At 43.4% G+C, this 22,281-nt stretch overlaps 1 protein-coding gene across 1 annotated transcript in view; it reads right to left on the bottom strand.

Annotated features, from left to right (window-relative positions):
- The window catches only part of SCRG1 (stimulator of chondrogenesis 1), a 58,124-nt gene extending 44,688 nt beyond the window's left edge, over window positions 1-13,436 (bottom strand). The window contains exon 1 of the mRNA XM_025202407.1: window positions 13,063-13,436. Coding sequence (XP_025058192.1) covers window positions 13,063-13,255 — 193 coding nt within the window. The 5' untranslated portion in view covers window positions 13,256-13,436. The remainder of the gene's footprint in view (window positions 1-13,062) is intronic.
- Between the last annotated feature and the right edge of the window lie 8,845 nt (window positions 13,437-22,281).

Raw genomic sequence — 22,281 nt, 5'->3', positions numbered from 1 at the left:
CCCCCCGATGGGGCCGGTGCCCCCCGCCCCCCCGACAGCCAACACTGATACTGTGGGTAGGGCTGGTGCCCCCCCTGACAGAGACACCACCATCAGCAGCTTCTGTGGGTGCCCCCCCCTCCCGATTCAGGAGGCACCACTCACTTACAGTAGCACCCTTAAAAAGATCTCATAGTTCCCTGGTCAAAAATCATTTGTCTAAAGCATGGCTTATTTGTGAAGGAGAGATGGTAGCTTCCTGTGTTGAAAGGGCTTTTCACATCCATTGGTAGTGTAATATGATTTTTTTGCCATTACTCCTTAGTGTTAGGAACCAAGGTGTGAGTGGCCAAGGAAGGTCACCTGATACACAGGTGAAGTCCAAGGGCTAGGTTTCCAGGGAGCCAGAAGTCCGAAGCTGGAATTTAGGGAAATCAGCAGCTGGATAAGCCAGGAGTCTGAACTGCAATCAGGAGCCAGAACCAAGTCAGGGTATACTAAAGTTTAGAGCTGGAGTCTGAGTATACCAGAAGTCAGAACCGAAATCAGAAACCAGGGCTGAGTCAGTATGAGCCAAGGGTCAGGGCTAGAGATCTGAGAAGTAAACCAAGGAAGCACAGGAAGGTCATGAGCAGGAGCAAGTACCTAAGTCTTTTCCTGTACAGAGTACTGAGGGTTGGGCCTAGCTTCTAAGAGCTGGAGTGGGTGGTGTCTGGTGCCTGTGACCTCAGGGGATTGGCAGCCCTGATTGTCCTCCTAGGACCAGCTGGGCCCAGGGCACTGATTCAGGCTTACTGCAGGTAGTGCCTGTTTCTCTACTGCCTTGTGAAATAAACTGCTCTGATCCACACCCACTGGGCCCAGGGGTCTGGTCTGGCCTTACTACACTTACATTTGTGTGATCCTTATCTCCTGTTACATGTCACCATAGGTAACCATGACTTGATCCTAAATTTTAAAAAGTAAAAGTCACCAAAATAAAGTGTTTCCAAGTCTGCAGTATGTTTTACATTGATATGCAATCTCCACCTTAAAACTCTAGCTGTAATATACAAACATGTTCAATTAAAATATTGGAATCTAAATAATAAATGTAATGACTGCATTGTATCTTGAGAGCATTTGAAGTGAATGCTTTGTTTTCTGTGAACACACTTGGGATTTGATGTAACAGTGCTGCAAGAGCTGATATAGACAGAATGATCATTTTCCAGTAAAATTTATCATTTCTATTGAATAGTATACAATGGTAGCCAGTCGATAAAATATTCTATTGAATTTTTTTTTCTTCAATCTACAAAATGTATAACTATGTAATGTATAAAGTTATTTTAAATGAAAAAATGATGTGAGTATATGCAAGATGCATTATATTACTTTTAATTAATTGTGCTACTTATTGTAGATAATTTAAAGTAACTAATATTTCATAAAGTTAATGATTTTCTCTCTTCTGTGTACTCACATAAACAAAGGCCACCAAATTTTCAAGAACTTGTTTAATTATATATGCTTCAATGGGTTACTTACAGGGTGTGTAGTACAGTTTTTGGTGGTCACCAGCACCAAACTTTTTCCTCACAAAACATGTAGTACCTAGCTTTTGTAGGAAAAGCAACATTTGCAAACCTCTATCTTATCAATGACATGAAAACCTAGAAGGCCAATCAGTGTTACTGTCTTGCCTTAAAATGAGCATAGAAATTCTTAATAATCCAAACACCATGCCATTTCTTTAGTTCACTAAGTAATTGCCATTTTTGGATCACAATTGCTTCCTTAATCTTTCAGCATGAAAAAGAAAACTTTCTTATCAATTAGTGGATGGGGGAAAAAAGCAAGAATGTCACATTAAATTATTTGTCTAAATTTTGTCATTCCAAGTACAAAACATTTTTTAAAAATTTACAGGTATTTGGTAGCTAAGGTTCAGATCCAGAAAAGCACTTAGATGCCTTAACATTCAAGGCCCAATACAAAAGAACTACATGTCTACACAGGTAATGCTCCTTGATCTGGGTCATATTAACCAGGGCTTTCTGGGCAGCTATGGGTATGGACAGGCATTTGTATCAAAAGACTAGTATATAGCTATTGAAGGGTTTTGGTTTTTTGATTGTTTGTTTGTTTGTGCAGAAGATAACTAGCTTTTCCATGAAAAAAGAAGAGCACTTCCAACTAGGAAAATCTCTCTTCTCTCATGCCAGCTTGAATGGCTGTGCACTTCTCTTGATACTGGAATATACCCCGTATTCTGCAAACCTCTGCTCTCTCCTCCCTCCCGCAAAGAGAAGGGAGGGATGGAAAGTGCTTGTTCACTAATAGTCCACCCAGCTGCAAGTTGTCAGAAAACCATTCATGGATCCTCCTCCTGCTGCTGCTTGAATGTTCCAGGAGCATTCCCAGACTGTTCAGGCACTGGGGCCAAAGCCTCCTCACCACTGAACAGACCCATATAACCCCAGGTCTATGCAATGAGTAGAGGAGCTTTCTCCTGTGACTTGATCAGTGCTAGGTGTTCTCAGGATGATCCAGCCATGGGGGAATGCCCTTCTGTCCTGCTGATCAGCTGATTGGCAGGACCAAGTTGGGGGTGGGGGGAGGGCATTTTCCCCATGGTTTGAACTGTTCATAGGCTCCAGAATGGTTCCAGAGACAGGTGCATTCCCCATGGCCCCTTCCATTGCAGGTGTTCCCAGGATGGGTTCACTCGCAGGAGAATGCCCTCCGCCTCCCCGCAACCTCCTTGCACTTGGTCCTCACCAGTCAACTGATTGGGGAAGGGGGGAGGATCCTCCCATGGTTCAAACAGTCCTGAGTGTCCCCAGGACAGGTTATGTCACACTGGGACCCTTATCAGTCCCAGAGCAGCAACTGGGTTTGTTAACCACAGCCAGAGAGTGACTGCAGGCCTAACACAGCCTATTGCTGGGACTGGTCATGGTATCAAGGCAGCTGCTGGTCTGGGAGCACAGCTCTGGCTCTCCTGCAACAGGGGCCAGGGACTATATCTCTTCTTCCCTCCACTCTGTCTCAGGTGGCTAGGGGCTCCCATGCAACTACCTCTTAGCTGATGCCCCTATCTGCCATAGGGACAGGGGAAGCAAAGAAGCAGCACCTTATTGCCCCTGGCTGGAAAATTGCCTTAAAGGCAAGTGTTGCTCTCCAGGTAAGGGGCTGGAACACCTGTACATTTCCCCTCTTGCCACATTTTCCAGTGCTGCAACTACCTAGAAATGTACAGTGCTGGAATTCAATATCTGTCCATAACCTGTAAATGAGAGATGTAGTGGGTGATTATAGAATTTAACCCCTGATTTCTGGATCCCAACAGGACACTAGGTGTGAGCTCAGGTGCCAGTCTGCTCACCACTTCCATAAGAGACATTTTTGTGCAGACTTTTATATACTGTAAAAGTTGGGACACACAGGCATTTCAAATGTTAATTGTCAGCTGAAGTGGTGGGGAGAGGGGTTGAGTATGTATATTTTGGACCCTGAGTAGACAAACTGCCTTGAATTTCAGTAATATTTTTTTTCCCTATTTAATGGCCTTCCCACATAGCAAACCCAAGAGCCACATTTGTTACTAGCGTAAACTTCAGACCATTTCTAATGTTCCACTACATTAGGTTATCTACATTTTCCTGTGTAATAAGCCTATACTCTTGTGTGTTAGTAATCCCTCCTCCAACTTAGTGTTATCTGTAGATTTCATGAAGGTATATTTAATTTCAGTACCAGGGTCGCTAAAAACTTTAAGCAGTGAACCAGTTCAAAATAGTACTTGGTTTTCCAGGTATGCATCTGAAACATTCCAAGAAGCTTTAAACCGGTTTAACAGGCACTCCAATATGAACATTTGGAGCTGTTTCAAAAGAGGAACTTTCCAAGGGGCAGCAGCTGTTATGTTCTATTTGTTATGTGTGAATGAGCTGAGACTGAGTCAAATGTAGCAGAACAGCCCCAACCTTAGTGCTGTTTCTTTCCCAGGTGTTTTGCTACATTTGAATTGCTCTCAGCTCATTCTTACATAACAAATAGGAACTAACTGGAGCTACCCTTTTGAAACATTCTAAGGGTGCACTGATATTTTCTTGGCCAATACGGATAGCCCATGATTAACCAACTGTATCAGCCGATGCCAAGCCAGTAACTGATATTTAGTAATAGTGCAAGGCATTTTAAAGTACTGAATAAATAAACCTTTTTGTTTGTTTGTTTTGCATTGATAACATGCATGCATGCATGCACACACCTCCTGCCTGCTCCAGCCCTCAGTGAGGAAGGTGGTGTCTGCCTTATTCCCACGCATGTCACCCCCTTCCACTCGGTTCCTACCTGCAGCCCCACTCCTTGCATGGCTCTTGCTGCACTCTTGGGCAGGCAGGGCAGGCCCTCGTGCAGACTGGGAGCATTTGGAGCCCCAGAGCATGCCACTTCCTCAGTGCTGGCAGGCCCCATGCAGCTGAGCTCTGGCAGCTGCCAGGAAGAAGCTGCTTTTGCAAAAACACCCAGTGGAGTGGAATATCCCTCATACAGTGCCTCAGGCCCAGCACTCAGGTCCTTGCTGCATGCATGGCATTGCCATGGAAGCAATATCAGCAGCAACAGGAGCCAGTAATAGTCCCTTTGTTGGTGAATGTGGCACCCTGTGACCACTCCTTGGCACCCCTTGCCCCTTCCGCTGCTCACCTGGACCTGCAGTCTGCTGCAGGTTCAAGTTGGCGGTGGGGTGTGAGGCCTGGACTCTGCTTGCCAGGGTGCTTTGGGCACTGTCCCAGCTGCCTGTGGAGGGTTTGGGTTTGAGAGTGTGGTCGGGAGTAGAAAGGTAAGAAAGGTTTATTGACTTAAACACACAACTACGCATAAATAATAATGCTACAATGACAGACAATAATAATTCGCATTGGCAACTTTTATCAGCAGTCCCCTTTGATGCCTGATGTACAACAAGTTTCTCTTCTGCAAAGCTCAGTGAAGTCAGGCATCCCCAACCAGCGCTGTCCGAGGGGTACTGGGAAGGACCCTGGTATTCAGTCCTCAGGCTCCTCGAGATCCACTAGCCCACAAATCCAGGCCAGCAGCTAACTCCAAATCAGTAGTTTCTTTTACAGAGCTGTGTTTTCCTTCTCAATGATTTCTGGATGTGCTAGCTAATTTATAACTTCTGAGCTATGCTGATAACTTACAGCCATTCAGATTCTCCCTACTTTAAACTGTCCTTAGGACTGACCAATAGCAGTACAAGCCTTGCATTCTTTTGATGAGGTTAATTTTTACTATGCCACAGGGCCAACCACTACTTCTACAAAGCCTTGCTAAATTTACTAGGCCTCATTACTCTTTGACTTTAATTAGGCTGTTAACAACAGCATATAGCTTAATGTCTGAACAAATGACAGAAAAACACTTGGTCTAATCTTCACACTGTTCAGCAAGCACCTTAGAGACAGTTTTCAGCTGTCATAGGGCACACAGCCATAATTATCGACTACAACAACCAAAAAAGTCGGTAGTGTCATTTCTTTTTTTATTGATGCTGATCCACCAATAATAGCCAACTGATCATAGAAAATTGGGGTTGGAAGGGACCTCAGGAGGTCCAACCCCCTGCTTAAAGCAGGACTGACTACATCCTCCCAGCCCAGGCTTTGTCTAGCTGAGTCTTAAAAACCTCAAAGGATGGAGCTTCAAGAACCTCCTGAGAAATCAAACAACTGCACACCAGAATGAATGCACACCGAAAATCTATCAAAGACAAGAACACCCAACTACTTGTGAGTGCCCACTTCTCACAGGACTATCACTCCCTCTCCAATCTCTCAGTTCTAATCCTCAAAGGGAACTTACAAAACACCTTCCATAAACGAGCCTATGAACTTCATAAATCTACTGAATACTAAAAATCATGGACGCAATATAGACATTGGTTTTATGACACATTACAACCTGCCTGACAGCTGATTCACCAGGTACTTGCCTGATAGCCTCTTTTCTACTTTGTACTCTATCACTGCACTTAGTCTCTCTCACTCCCTTCAGCCTTTATTCCCCTGCTCTCTTCCCCTTCCCCTTCTCCCCTCTACTTCACCTCTCTGCCTCACCTTTTGTCTTTCTAATTCTACGTATTTACATTTTTACTGCCATTTTGCCACACTTTTAGCTTCTTTCATTTCTTGGAGTCTCAGAACAGCAGAGACTCCCCATGCTTGAAGAAGGGTGACTGTCCCCAAAAGCTTGCCAAGAAACTTTTTCAACTATTCAGTTGGTCTAATAAAAGATATCACATCTACTCAAAGAACTTTGCCTGTCTATCTTGAGAAGAGAATTCATAGCTAGGAATAGGGAAAAGAAGGAGATACCGCTCTCTATCCCATAGTCATCATGAGTCTGTATCTCTTTGAGGGCTGGGTGTCTGGCTCCACCTCTCTTGTTGTTTCCTGTTGACTAGTGTAGGTGGCTTTTCCAATAGTGGATGCAGGATGATGAAAAGGGAAGGGTATGGAAGTGAGCTCATTTTGCATGTGTCCAGCAACCAAAACCAGAGGTCTTGATGGCAAACTGACTGGCTCAGCACCCCCTGGATCTTGTCCCTGTGTTCCCCTCTCAAACTTTTTGGCTTCTAAAATATATGGTTTACAATACTCTGTGTTACAACATCTAAGTTTGCCTTGCCTTGTGAATCTAGCACTTAGATCACATGTGAAACTTTCTGTATGTGCCAAAATATCATAGTATCATAGTACTTAGGGTTGGAAGGGACCTAAACAGATCATCAGGTCCGACCCCCTGCCCCAGACAGAAGCGGGTGCTGGGATCATATCACCCCAGCCAAACATCTGTCCCACCCCCTCTTGAAGACCCCCAAGGTAGGAGAGAGTACCACCTCACTTGGGAGCCCATTCCAGAGTCTGGCAGCCCTAACTGTAAAATAATGCCTCCTGATGCCCAGCCTGAACCATCTCTCTAACAATTTGGGGCCATTATTCCTTGTAAACCCGGGTGGTGCCCGGGGGAACAGACCCTCCCCCAATGCCTGCTGGTCCCCCCGATGAGTTTGTAAATGGCCACCAGATCCCCTCTCAGCCTTCTCTTGTGGAGGCTGAATAGGTTCAGGTCCTTTAGCCTCTTTTCATAGGGCCTGCGCCACTGCCCCTGGACCGTGCGAGTGGCCCTCCTCTGGACCCTCTCAATGCTGGCCACCTCCCTCTTGAAGTGCGGCACCTAGAACTGGATGCAGTACTCCAACTGTGGCCTGACCAATGCCATGTAGAGGGGAAGGATCACCTCCCTAGACCTGCTTGTGATGCATTTCTAGATGCACGGCAAGCTGCGGTTAGCCTTACTGACCGCTTCCTCACATTGATGGCTCATGTTCATCCTGGAGTCAACAATGACTCCAAGATCCCTTTCTGCCACTGTGTTGACAAGAAGGGTGCTCCCCAATCTATAGGTGTGTTGCTGGTTCCTTCTCCCTAGATGCAGCACTTTGCATTTTTCTGTGTTGAATTCCATCCTATTCTCATCTGCCCACCTGTGTAAACTGTCTAGATCTAGCTGGATTCTGTCTCTCCCCTCCAGCATGCCCACCTCGCCCCACAACTTGGTGTCATCAGTGAATTTGGACAGTGTGCATTCCACCCCCACATCCAGCTCGCTGATAAAGATGTTGAACAGTACAGGCCCCAGGACCGAGCCCTCGGGGACTCTACTGCCCACATCCCTCCAGGTCAAAAACTACCCATCCACCGCCACTCTCTGGGTGCGACCATCTAGCCAATTTGCCACCCATCTGACTGTGTAGGCATCAATGCCGCAGTCACCAAGTTTTTTTAAGAGAATGTGGTGGGAAACCATGTCAAAGGCCTTCTTTAAGTCCAAGAAGACCACATCCACCCCAGCACCCTCATCCAGGGACTTTGTGACCTGATCATAAAAAGAAACCAGGTTAGTCAGGCAGGATCTGCCCTCAATGAACCTATGTTGGTTGCCCCTGAGCATTACCTCTCCTGCTGGGCCCTTGCAGATGTGCTCCTTCATAATTTTCTCAAAGGTCTTCCCAAGGACGAAGGTAAGACTGACTGGCCTATAATTGCCATGGTCCTCCTTTCTCCCCTTCTTGTAAATGGGGACCACATTGGCCCTTCTCCAATCCTCTGGTACCTGGACAGTGCCCCAAGAGTGCTCATAGAGCCATGCCAGGGGCCCCGCTATGACCCCTGCCAATTCCCTCAGTACCCTCAGGTGAAGAGCATCTGGACCTACTGATTTAAACCCGTCCAGGTCATCCCTGACCTTAGGTATGGCGGTGCCTCCCCTGGGTCCATCTGCAGTTCTAGTGGGGGAGCACTGTTCAGGAATATGCAGGCAAAGAATTCATTAAAGAGGTCAGCTTTTTCATTTGCTGCAATCACCAGATTGCCAATTCTTGGTGTGCTCCTTGCAAGGAAGGCGGCAATAGAGAAAAGGCTGTAGGATTTATACTTATATGAATGCAGTATGCTTCAAAGGAAACGAGGTTCAGGTCATTCCAAACCATAGGGTGTTCTGGAACTTGTCTGAATCAGTGGGGTACTGTCACCTCTTCAGCTCCCTACAGCTTGTCTATATAATGCCTGATTATTAGCATTTTACTTGGTTAAAGTGAATCTCACCCTAATGGAGCAGAAAGTAACTATTTTAATTGGAAAACGAGCAGGTCAAAAGGAATGTTGTAAAATGCATTAAACCATCACTGAACGGTGATTTTTTAAAGCTTTTTACGTGGCTCCTAGAATTATTAACTTGTTCTTGTCTGAATTGTCAACTAGCTGGTTGTCACTAAAGGGCATAAACAATGGGATGGAAAACAAATTTATGAAAAACTCTAATAATTTGGCATTTTTTTCAAAATATTGTACATATCTGCATTATAGCCAACATTTTTCTGTTTCTAATTAAATTACCAGGCTGTAGGTTTCAAGCTGTAATGTCAAGTTATAGCTCTAGAATTATCCTGACCTCATTTTGGCAAGATATTGCAACATTGACTTAAACTTGGTTCCCAGTCACCCCAGATAACCTGTTTATACCACAGGCTTTCTTATAAACAGCTGGAAATCTTTACCGGACATCCAAAGTTTTACCATAGAACGGGCCCAAATTGCTATAATGGTAGAATAGGAAGACTCCCTTAGGCATGGGAGCTGTGATTCAAATGGGTTATGTTGGCCAGGCTAACAACAAGCAGATTCAGACCTGCTTGTTGTTATATACCGATACTGTGGCAAAGTACCCAAGTGTGCCTGGAGTGTTCTCTGTCAGACTGCAGTTGGAAGGGAGTGTCTTCCCTTTGGAGGGAAGACAAAAGCCCAGAAAAAAATTAATTCAGCTGCAAAACAATGCACAAAAGAAGGAACTGACAATAGTGAAACAAAATGAAAATGGTAACTGACACTCCTGCAACCAATCTCCTGGCTCCCTAAATCTGACCTTTGCAGCATATCTACTGGACCTAATCTAAAGAGTCTTTGATACAAGCCAAAAAATGGGAATAAGAGCAAATACACATTGTATCCTCTAGCTTTCATCTCTGTGCTCCATGAAGCTATTTAGAATTGTGGCATAAATTAAACAAGCCACAGTTTGGGAATATGTTAATTCAGCAAAATAGAGCTTTCATCTACTTAAGCATGGAAACCAACACTAGAGGAAGCCTGACAATGTGAACATGAAATGTGAGCTAGCAAAAAATAGAAGCCCCCCTGTGCCCTTGGATGCATGCTTGAGTTGCTACACCATGCTAACATCCATGCCCCTCCATATTCACTTCTATTGACACCTGTATTAGCTTTGTTAAAACTATTGCAGGCAGGCTTACCATTCTGACAACTGCACCTTCATTTTGCTATGTAGACACAAACACGGTTAATTTTTAGAGTTTATGCATACAGTACAGTAGTACACATGCACACACCCTAAACAGAGATGTTGCAAAACTAATTAGGCAATGTTTGCAAATGGACCTGTGTGTATGCATAGTATTATTTTATTGCAACCTAAACTACCCATTGAAAATATAAAATATAAAATAATGTTAAAGGGCAGAAAATAATGCCTGGAGGTAGAAAGCATCAGGGGCATTAAACAACCTACAAATTGCAATTAATACAGTGACACAGATTAATGACTGAACTAATATCAGAATAGAAAAAAAGAAACATATTTCTGGAGCTTATGTGCCATATGGAAGGAGTCGGATGAGGCGACGGATACTGTAAATATTTCCAGGCACTTCTAACAAGAAAAGTTGGAGATGAAGCTGAGTGGTGCCTATTAAAACTCAAATACATATTACAAAGTCTTTAAAGGAAGTCTATTGTGGACTTCAATGGGATTACCCACATGTAACAGACTTGCTGATCTGGGCCCTCTTTTATTATGTCTGCATATAATATACATCAGTATCTGCTATGCACATTTAACATACAGAGCTGGCATCTCAAAACCAAGGTCGGGTATTTGAAGGGAAAAAGACAAATAGCCAAGAGATTTTGGTCTAGATTTGAGGAGGTGGCAGAAAGTAGTTTAGGTGCTGAAAATATGTAATGAGGTTCTCTAAAGCAGTATCTAATGCCATGCTTACTTTCAAGACAACTTCAAAAAGATTATCTGTGACCATCATTTCAAGCGCATGCATGTCAGCAGAAGAGAGAGACCAGATGGAAATGACTTAGGGAGCAATATTTCAAACAATTCAAAGACTGAGCCAGATTCCACCTATTAGGCCAGGGGTCAGCAACTTTTTGCTGTGGAGAGCCACTTTAATGGAGCTTAGTGTCAAATGCAGGCCACTTCAAACCCAGTTTATGTCACCAGAGCCAGAACTGGAGCCAGAATCACTTAGCTGCCACCTTTCTCTGTCACCTGGCTGTCCCTACCACCTGGCCCCATAGGCTGCATAAAATGTCTCTGTGGGCCACAGGTTGCTGACACCTGACAACTGGGCTTACACACCTAAGTGTAATTCTATTCCACTTTGTTAAAGTCCTAAAAGGCCATTAATGTATCTACTTTTATAACACGCTGCCATCTTACCATTAAGACTGAATAACAAAAATAAAACCAAGGAAAAAGGAAGAGGACCCACCCAGGTTTTGCATTAAGTGGTTTTCAGGGTCCTGAGCAGGATAGAATAGAATTACACTTCTGTGCCTAAATCCACTTACATGCCTAATAGGTGGAATAGAATCTGTTCCTATTTGGATATTTTGGTTGATGGGTCCATTCCATTTTTTTTCTTCTACGTAGTCCAAAATAACCTTATTGGCCAGCTTAAAACAAATCTGCTCACAACAATGCTTTTGAAAACATTTGAAATGCTGGCAAAAATTAACATTTTTATGAACCATAATCATAATATTATAAAGTGTGTCAGTACTATTTTTTATTTTATTCTATTCACAATCACAAATGCATAGAAATGTCATTCTTGTCCTAGACGCATTAATTTCTGGATTTTTTTCCCCTTTAACTCTCCTAATTGGAAGAAAGTATGTTGTTGCTGATTTATGGGCTCTTCAGTAGTGCCAGGGATCATTTTAAATGTACACAGCTGCTCTGCAGTAGTTTAACTTGGCAGATAGTATTAAACCATTGAATTGTGTCATTTATTTGTATATGCACACAATAAGTTCCTTGTGCAGGTTCTTCAGAAATATTCTCAACATTGATACTGAAATGTAGCCTAAAAATAACCTAACCCCATGATTTATTGTTTTGGCGCTTGTCTCCAAACAGGACATCTAGTATGAAGAATGAGATACCGTAGTACACTCCAGATAAGGCACCAGAATGGAAACCATCCATAAGGGGAATTGTAAACCCAGTCTGGAATGGAAAAGTTCCCAGGGTGAGACCAAGACATAATGGAAATAGGCCTCTGTTTGCTGGTATTTGGGAACTCTGGAACATTGCCTTACTTCACCACTAGGCAAGGGAGTATATGACACTGCATAATGAAAAAGAGCAGCAACCACGACAGAAGTATCATAGGTTGTGACAAGAGAATAAATCAGGGCAATTTTCTGTGTTGCTCTATTCAAGACACCGTAAAAATAAAGCCTGTTGTCTGGAAAACCTAAGCTGAGCAGAGTAATATAATGCATTTTACATGTACCTATAGTAAATATGGAATCCTCTTGTTTCTGAAAGCAAAACACTTAGAAACAAATTGTGTCTCTGTTTTTGTGGATAACATCTGCAAATATATTTTTAAATCAACAGTGTGACTTGATTAATGTCCTGAACAATGCCACACAAAATGGTATCAGTTCAATTATAGCTCTGAAAAATAGCCTTTTAGGGCTACAATACTAATCCTTTTGATCCATGCCACTTAATGGATTGGAAAGCTAGAGAACTTCCATTGCTTTTATTCTGGCTACAAAGAGAATAAAAATAGCCTAGAGGGAGTTGCAGTTTCAGTTACATCCTCACCAAGAGATCCTAACAGGCAGTACTTGACTGATTGATAGAAATCATCTCCTGATGATCATAGCAGAACTCTTTTGGCTGCTGATTGCAAGCACAGACATTCTGTAAAGCTAAATTTATGCCTTACAAGCTTGCTGAGGTACTTTGTCTCCCCTATTACTTTCCCCCCTCTCAAACCAGATCTCAGCTGTCTGACAAAGAAATCAAGAACAATGGCCAGGTAAACCTGAGCCAAAAAGTAAAATTAGAGACATGGGTTTTGAATATTCTTTTCTTTAAACAAAAAAAAAAAAAGTATACAAAATGTTTACAGATAACAGGCTGATTTTATTTAATGCTCTTCAAAATAAGGTTGTTAGTTTTACAGGATCTATAGCAAATAAAATGATTGATTTATTCATGAAGATCTAAATCTTGCCCACCTTACTCAGAAGCCGTGTCCACACGTGGTGTAGACGTTTGGTTCCCTGGGGGCAACTAGCAGCAGCGCACCTTGTGCTGCCACTAGTTGTCCCTGGGGAATGCCCATGCCATGCATGCTCTGGCACGTGGCAAGTTACCCTGGGTGGAGTAGGGGAGGCTGGGGCCCACCCAGCTAGGGCTTACCTGGGGTCCTGGGGGCCTCCCAGGTCTGCAGCTGCGTCCCTCCTGTTGCATGGAGCCTGGCCTGCAAGAGAGTGTGGCTCTGGCTTTGGGCAGCGCACGCTGACGCTTTTTTTCCCTGCATGGAGAACAGCTGAACATGTGGTATGTGGTGCTGCAGACAGACCTCACATTTGGAACAGAATCTGTACAGCATTGATAGTCAGTGGAAGGTACTTTCATAACTTTTGACTTTCATAAATTGGTACATCATTGTGTGTCTTACTCACCATGAGTTTCAGTCTCCTTCCAATTCATCCTTGACCAGTTTATTAAAATTTTCAATGAAGGAACTAATATGGGGCTTGTCATTCTGGCCACTGTTGGAGCCATTCAGTTGTCTCACCCATGCTATTACTATGCACGGATACAGAATTTGACACCACCAAATCCAAAAGCTGAGATCTCTGGTGCTTAGTTGCTTTAACTAAGATAGTCCTCAATGACAAAATAGCCATGTGTCCAAATTGTAAATAATATTAGGGAGCATCATACTTATTAATCTGTTGGATAACCAAGTTCTTTCTTTTTATTGTAAACTCCCATACTTTATTCCATACTCTACTAAAATCCCATACCAGTGAGGGGGAGTAGCAATAACAATACAAGCCTTATTCTAATCCTAAGTAACTATTGCATCTCTTAAAAAAATAAATTAAAAAAAAATAAACCCAAACAAGTCTTGGCCATTCATTAAAATTTAGGTAGCAGGGCCAGAAAAATCCACTTGCTCCATCTAATCTGAACTCCATGGTTTTGTAGGAATTACTCACTCCTATTTAATTTATCATTCCCATTACAGTGGAGTGCTAGTTGTAATTACATGTTGTAGCATTGTATCGTCTTATGCAGCAGCTGGCAAGCTTTTTAGGCTGTGAGTTTGAGTGACTCGCTGAGGTCAGAGGCAAGAGGGCACTAGGACTCAGCCACTGCTGCTGTTTTACTCTGTACCAGCACGGAAAAGCGACTGCTGCCAAAGCCCCATGTGAGCAGGCCAAAACAAATGGCTCTGTGGGCCTGAACCTGACTATGGGTTATAAGTTGCTTACCCCTTGTCTTATGTATCATATTTACTCAAATATAAGACAATCCTGCATATAAGATGACCCCCCCCCGCCAATAATTAGATTCCAGATGTGGGAAATGTATAAGTTATAATTTTCCAGGTATAGAATCTAAGTACTGGATGGTTGTCTTGAATTCCCCCTGTCCACTGCTGCTACACCAGGGAAAACAGTGGTTGGGGGGGGAGTCAGGTGGCCCCCTTGCCTTATGCCCCCACCACTTCTCCCCCCTGCAGCCCTCCTGCCACCTGCACCCCAAGCTCTCCTCAGTCCCTGCCCCTTCCTCCCCAACTCCCCTTGCCTTCCACCCCACCTTACTAGGAGGTGCTGCTCAGGCTGCTCCCACCCACTGCACAGCACATGGAAGCTCAGCCCTTGCCTGGCCACACAGCAATGTTAGCATTGCTGACTGACTAGGCACAGGAAGGAGTTTCCATTTGCTCCATGCCCAGGAGAGACCCTGACTTGAGCCAGAGCCAAGCTGTGCCTGACAGTAAGGGGGAAGGAAGGGAGTGGGTAGCAAGGGGTGCAGAAGCTGCAGATCGGAAGTGGAGGCAGGGGCAGGAGGCTGCTGTGGGTCTGACTCTGGCTCCTTCCTTGGGTTCAAGAGTCAGAGATGCAGCAGCCACCTGCTCCCCTCCCTATTCTGTATATGAATAGAAGATGAGAAGCTTCCCCTCCTCCACCCCATACTGATTGGGAGAGAAAACTTCATCTTAGATTTCAGTAAATAAAGTATTGTCCTACATTCTGCTACTGAGTTGCAGTAACAGATTTTTTAAAGATAATTGAGGTATACTAAGGTAATTAGGCAAATAAGATATTTGAGATGAGAATTGAGATGAGAATTTATTTTGCTTAAATTTAATGGAACAGGAATAACTTTTAATGCAAATAACAGAGGCCAGATGACACGTCTTGGTGGCAGGTTTTTTTTCTTCTACTGTCAAATAGAAAACCAATATTTAACAATCCAAATGAATTGTCAACTGTGTTAAAGATTTTATTCAACACTTTTTCAAAAGAATTCAATTCTGTGTTTACATTAAGCTGATTCATTTATCTTGGACCCAAACATACAGTGGTATAGTAGACATTTTGGAAGTGGGCTTACTCTATCCATCACATCACCACCACATAGATTGTGTACAATGAGCATTATTATTATCAGTGTATTGGAACTGCAACTGTATCTCTTATTTTTTCAGTACTTGATGAAATCTTTATGACTAATCTGGAACATGATACTTTTAAACAAACTTATTACTCAGCCAACTCTGCAGATGCTACATGGATGACATTTTTCTTTTCGTGAATAAAAATGATGTACAGCAGACTCTGGAGCTATTCAGCAAACAATTCCCAGAGATCACCTTTAAAGCAGAACACAGCAAGGCTCTGTTTTTGGGATGCCAGGTTTCCAGAGTGGTAATGATACCTGTTTGGCTAGATGGTAATGGAATAATTCACTCATTCAAAATTACACATTCCCAATTATTAGGAAAAATGCGTAAAATGGATTGAGTCTCTAAATTTTATAACAATACCACACTGTATAATACAGTACCTGGGTTAATAAAAGTTTCTAATTAGTTTTGGAGAGTTATAGGAAGTATCTATACGGCACTGTATGGCAAACTTTAGGTCAAGTATCCTGATCAAGTTTGAGTATTGTCGGTGTGTCCAGACGAGTGTGCTCATGCGGTTTGTCATGCATGTGCACCCATTTGCCATGCTGCTAATTTACAGTGTGGTGCCAAAATTTGACACTGGGAGATCCTGGTGTCAAAAAAACCCACAAAACGACAAAAAATGCTGCAAAAAAAAGCAGTGCAGCGCACGTAGCAGCCCTGTGCGCCACCAAAAACCTGGCTATCCAGAGCCACGCTCTGGCTGCCGGCCAGGTTCCATGCAGCTGGATCGGTGCTGCCGGCCCCAGGAGGACAATTTGCTATGCGCCAGAGCGTGCATGCAGGGGCATGCTCTGGAGCAAAAAGCAGCAGCACAAATATGTGGGGTTCAGAATTCAAACTAGGTATCAAATTGACTGATACTCTGTTCCTCCAGTGGGCTGGTTTAAACATTTTGTTGCTCTGGCTCACCTTAAACTGCTAATGAAAAAGGCTATTTTGCTGGTGTGACCAAGAAAGAAATGTTTTAACTGAGATTTTCAAAGTAGCTTAGGGGTTTTAAACTTATATCATCTGTTCCTTTGGTAGATTAGATTCCTTTTAATGCAAATCCATGTCCTAAAGCCTTAGACAGTTTTGAAAATCTCAACCTTTGGTCTTTTTAATAAAATGAAAGTTGTTTTAGTGCAAAATAAGCCCATAGGACTTCAAAGAGTGCTAATGTTGCTGGAAAATGAGAATAATCACCTAGCATAAGCGTGCAAATATTTTTTACTTCTATTGGAGAAGATTTTTGGCTATTTTAATTGAGAAAAACCTGTTTATGTCAATTAAAATGACATTTTTTTATTGTTGAGAAAAGTCATGAAATGTAATAGCTTACCATGGAGAGCTGCAGAAGAGCCAGCTGACAGTTTGGTCAAGAGTCACGGCAAAGCTTGCCTGCCTGCCAGCTAGAGGCATGATCCAGCTAGCCCTGGAAAGAAACTGCCTGCCAAGGGTTGACTTAGAAAAGGGCACTTTGCTAGGTGTTAGGAAGTTGGAAAAAAAGTGAACAAAATAATCATTAGTTACCTTATCTAAATGAGAGGAGAAATAATTAGATAGGTGTGCCTGGAAAGAGATTGTTAGAGATTATCTTGCCTTTCAGTGACTGGTCCACAGAATGGCTGTGAAGAAAGGTATGCAAAACTTTCATAAGAAAATAAATAAGCAAGCAAAATTTGCCTAGTTCCAACTTTTCTAATGAGCCTAAAATTCAGATCAGGTTCACTGAGGACTGCTGATTGCTCCAGAGGACTTTATGGTTCCAGTTAGAAACATACTTCGTCTGCCAGGTCCAAATATGTGACAGATACAAAATGAGTGTCATAAAAAAACCCCAAACCACCATTCATGCAGGAAGCTTAAAAATTTGTGGGATTCGTTCCTCTAGGGCACATAACTCTTTCTGTAACCTCAGCTTCATAATTATTTATTTTCTATCTAAATATAAGTGGGAGGACATCAAGTTCCCAAGGTTATTTAGGTAACTGTGTTACTGAAATCCTGGACCTCCCTCAGACTGAGATACTTGTGGAAGGTTGTTTAGAAACTTCTTAACTTTTTATGGTCTATTTTATCCCTAAATACAAGGACTGTGTTAATCACAATTAATTAAAAAAATCCTTAGTTCAAGTGGAGCAGAAAGTTACTGCTTCCAGGCTGTGCCGTGCCAGTTTCTGCTCTCAGTTACTGGTGTAAATCTGCTGTAGCTCTATTAACCTAATATTTTTTAATAAATGTAATCAAAGTCAGAAGCTTGATAAGCACTCTTGGGCTAGGGACAGAAGTTACACATAAACCAGTTTAAGTGATTAGAAACTGGTTTAAACCTGTAACAGAACCAAAGTTCAGAGCACATAAACCAGTTTCAAAATGGCTGAAATGGGTTTAAGATAAACCCTGTTGAATGTAGTATCAGACTTAAGTGATTTAAGTCAAACCGGTTTATGAAACTTCTGTCCCAGACCCCTTCCTGGTACAAGTTAAACCACAGTCCCCTAGCATCTCAGGATGCTTTGCAGCCCTGGGCTTGGCTGGGCTGTCTGCTCCAGAGAGCAGGGTTGGCCCCCCCTTCCACTCCCTGGCTGGAGCAGTGAGGACTGGCTAACAAGGGGGTGTGGTGGGAAACTTGGCTGGGAACCACAGCTGAGTCTGTCAGGAGGATGTGGGGGTAGCCCCTGCCAGACCTTTCCTTGCTGGAGGGGGCGAGGGCATGGGGCAGGGCATGGGGTGTCTTGGAGGGACTACTTCCCCAGGCAAACCTCAGACAAGGTCTGGGACCAGGGAGGGGCTTTAAACCCCCTTCCCTGTTTCAGTGTACTGTCCCCAGGATGGGGCATAACCATGCCCTCTGCTCTATACTTGAGCAGGCAGCAGGGTGCAGGGGGAGGCAACAGCTTGGACTGCACTCCCAGGCAAACTCTGGCTGACAGCCTGATGGCTCCAGAGGAGGGGAGGGCTGTGTGCCTGGCTGGGGGTGGGGGTGGCAGCGGTGACCCAAGAATGGCAGGGAGTGGGAGTGAGCCCTGCACCTGACCAGCAGCATGAGGAACCTGCAGCTGGCGGGGTAGGTGACCAGGTGCAGGTGACATGAGGCATCCTGTGTGTGAAGCAGGTCTGCGGCATCAAGAGGCTGAAGAGAAAGAGCAAGGTGCACACCCCAAGGGTCCCAGAAGCCCTGGCACCCATAACTCACACACACACACACACACACACACACACACAGAGGCACACATACACACTCCCCCCACACGCGCATACACACCCACCCACACCCACACCTCCCTCATACACACACATGTGCACCCCTACACCGCCCACATACACACACATACCCCACACACACACACATCCACCCACCACACCTCCCCCTAATAATCACATGCAGGCTGAGCTTTCCCCACAGCCCATCTCCCCCTGGCTCCTTTCTGCTCCTCCCCCCATCTGATGCTTCACTCCAAAGGAGAAAGTGAAGAGAGTCTGAGAAGTTGCCCGTCCCCTTCCCAGGGAGGTTTGCAGCCCAGTCTTTGCTGGCTGCCCCTGCAGGAGATTTGTGCACCCCTCACCTCATCTTTGCCAGCCTCAAGCTCCCTAGGCCCAGCCAATGCTGATAAAGTAGCACTGATGGGGGCTGAGCCTGGCTGACTCAGGGGACCTGGGGGCAGACTGAAAATGACCTTCCTCACACTTCCCCCTTCAGCTCAGATGTTGCAGGAGAGTTTGGGTGCAAGATTTAGCATTGCGGTGACTAGCAGCAGTCATTTGCTTGGGGGAGAGCAGAGGTGGTAGATTGTGTGGGGCGGGTGCACGTGGTGGGGGTTGGGGGAGCGGCTACTGCCTTGACAGCTGATGCTTTGGGACCTGGGTGGGGGTCCCATGCTGGAGCTTCAGTCCCTTCCCCTTGGCAGTGACTGGCAGGCTGGGAGATCTGCTCTAGTGCCCCCTGGCTTCTGGCCTGAGCCACTGCAGGCACATGGCTGCATTTCCTGAATCAAAAGTGAATGTCTAATCACTTGCTTCTCAGTTTAATCTCTGCAGCTTAGACTAACCTGCAAAGACTGAATCAATTCAGCCTCAGGCTTGTGAATTACCTGTAATTAGCTTTGGAAAAGAACTTTCACTGACTGTTGTAACTATTAGCATTATGTCACTAACTTACATAGGGTGATGCCTAGGGACCTTGGCTGGATGCCCATTATGTTAAGCATGGGTAGGGAATATATGACAATCTGTATCCCAAAGACTTTACAGTTTAAAAGAATTGTATAGGTAGGCAGAGAATAGTCATAACAGCATTGAAAGCCACAGTTAAATTGTTCTGTGCACTTGCTACATTTTGTATGAGCACTAGAAGCACACTGAAGATGGAGGGAGTATTCCTTTTCCTGTTGAAATTCTATTCATTTGACTGAGTCACAATTAGTGACAAGTAATAGCTATTTTAGAAATTTCCATGTATGGTTTTCAGAGCATTTTACAAGCATTAATTATTTAAGCCTACCACCTGTGAAGGAAGTGTTAGTACACCCTATCTACATGGGGGCAAAATGAGTCCCCAGCTGGTTGCTGAAGGTTACACAGCAAATCAGTGGCTGAATTTAAGTTCAAGGTTCTGCTTTAGAATATATATTTTATTCCCAAACCTGCAAGAACTCTGGTGCTAAGATGTTCAGTCACATGACCCGCAATTTGAACCTAATTTAGTTACTTAGTTTTGTATTAGGCTTGTAGGCTTGTACAGTTGCCTAATACTCATGATATTTTGTAATTATTGGCAGAAGTGGGGACTACAAACCTTTTTGATTAAGCCCATTTAGTGGCCCAAGATTTAATCAACTACATGGCATTCATAAATTTTCTCTTACAAACAGTATGTAACAGACATGGCATTTGAGGTGATCTTGGTTGTCTCTGGTTTTGACCAAAATGAGAATGGCAGTGGCACAGCCATTTACACACACAGCCCTTCTAAGTTGCATTGCTGCTTCTCTGCTGGTAGGTGGGCCACAAGGCCAGGAACAACCTGTGAAAACCTTAAGACCATACAGTGCAATATCCCAGGAAAAAAGCAATGCTATGTTTTATCCTGCATACTTTGGTGGGGCTTTAAGTGTGGTCTTCAGCTGGTCTTTCCATACCTGTAGAGATGGTAGGCCAAAACACTTTCTTGCATGACAAATGCAATGTCTATTTTTAGAGCCTTTTAGGCCCCAATTCTGCAATGAGCTCTCTGCCTGCAAGCTTCCTTTCTTGCAGGGACCCAAACTGAAGTCAGCGGAGATCCACACAAGTCCAGGGATTCATGTGGGTGGAACTTAATACAGCTTCATAGAATTTGGGGTCTGTTATCATCAGGATTGTTTCTACCTATTCATTATGCTCACCCTCCTGACGTTTAAGTACAGGATCGCAGATTAAAGGCAGCTGCTGATCGCTGATCTCAGACTAAAGGCAGTCCTTCTCCCTGAGATATCTTGCAGTTTTGGGGTAGAAAGATGGAAAGTCTAGCAACCATAAACCTTTTCTCAAAACGTCTGCTGCAGAAGGAAGTAGTTGCATGCATCACCTGCTAAGCTTGAGATTACTCATGGTGAGAGCCCTTAAATTTACAAGTCATTCTGTTGTAATTTGTACTAGGTAACAAATATATTTTTGAACCTAAAACAAGCATCTCAAAATAAAACTTGTAACTTTTATTAGCTCATGTGTTAGCTTACTGTGTCCAAAGTACAAGACAAATGAGCCAGGGAGGTGGGTATGACTTTTTTTGGATATTTATGTGGTTTTGGCGCGGCTATTTAATACAGCTTTTAATAGTAACAAGTACTTAGCAAATAAAATGCAGGCATATGACATAAGGTTATCTCATGAGAGGTCCAAAGGTCCTATAAAATTAAAAAGCAAAACAAAACAGGGTATTTGGATTCAGCCCATTGAAAACTGAACTTATCTTTTTGATATGTTGCGTACTTCTTAACAGCCAAGACTTCTACGACTCCCCCCACTTCTTTTCAGCAAATTTATTTCTATAAACTCTTATAAAAAATTGTACTCAACACCGTGGCAATCTATTTTCCCATTTGATCTGTTTTAGGCAGATTAATTCTTTACTCTTTAAATTCAAATAGAAGATAACTAAAGATAAAGATTTCAAAACAGTAGTGGCAATGTTACAATTATTCTAGTGTTGCTAGCTCTGACAATTTAATCGTAAGTCTTGTGATACTGTGTATTTTTTTAAAGGCCCTACACCCTGGAATTTTGTGATTACCTAAGAGACTCAGCTTTTATTTTAAAAAAGTAAGCTTCTAGACTTGCTTGCAGAGAAGCAGGGATATATCCTCTGATATTCCTAAACCAATGATGGTTAATGCTAGAGGCTTTATGACAGGGATGAGTCACTTTAGATATGCCTCATTTATATAATCTCCCTAGAAAGCATCTACTACTTGCCACTCTTGGAGATAGGATAGTTGTCTAGATGGACCATTGGTCTGACCCAGTATGGCACTTCCTATGTAGAAAAGGATTGAAAGTGTGAAATCTAAAAGTTCGACACCAAAGAGGATTTCAAGAAATAGACTTTTGGGTCCCCTGTGTAGTCTCAACCATACCATGGGAGCAGTTGAAGAATTTTTAAAGTTCCAGCAGCAAGTAAGCATCCTTCCTCTTTTGGCACCCCCTCCTTTTCCCTCCATGCTCAGTGCAGGGTTGCCAGCTGTCTGTAAATGTATGGACAGGCTATATAGAAAACAAGGCTAAAAATGCTTGTCTGTAAAGTCTGTAAAAAAAGGAGCTGTCCTTAAAAATACTAAGCAACCAGAGGCTTAATGAAAATCCCTTGTTAGAAAGAAACTGGAGGAAAAGTGTTGAGAAACAGACAGAACAAAGCAGTGCCACATGGTAAAGATGATAAAGGGCTTGGAGAGCAAGTAATACAAGGA

Source organism: Alligator sinensis, unplaced genomic scaffold (genome assembly GCF_000455745.1).
Source record: "Alligator sinensis unplaced genomic scaffold, ASM45574v1 scaffold211_1, whole genome shotgun sequence".
Lineage (NCBI taxonomy): Eukaryota > Metazoa > Chordata > Crocodylia > Alligatoridae > Alligator > Alligator sinensis.
This window is presented reverse-complemented; position numbering and strand designations above follow the sequence as displayed.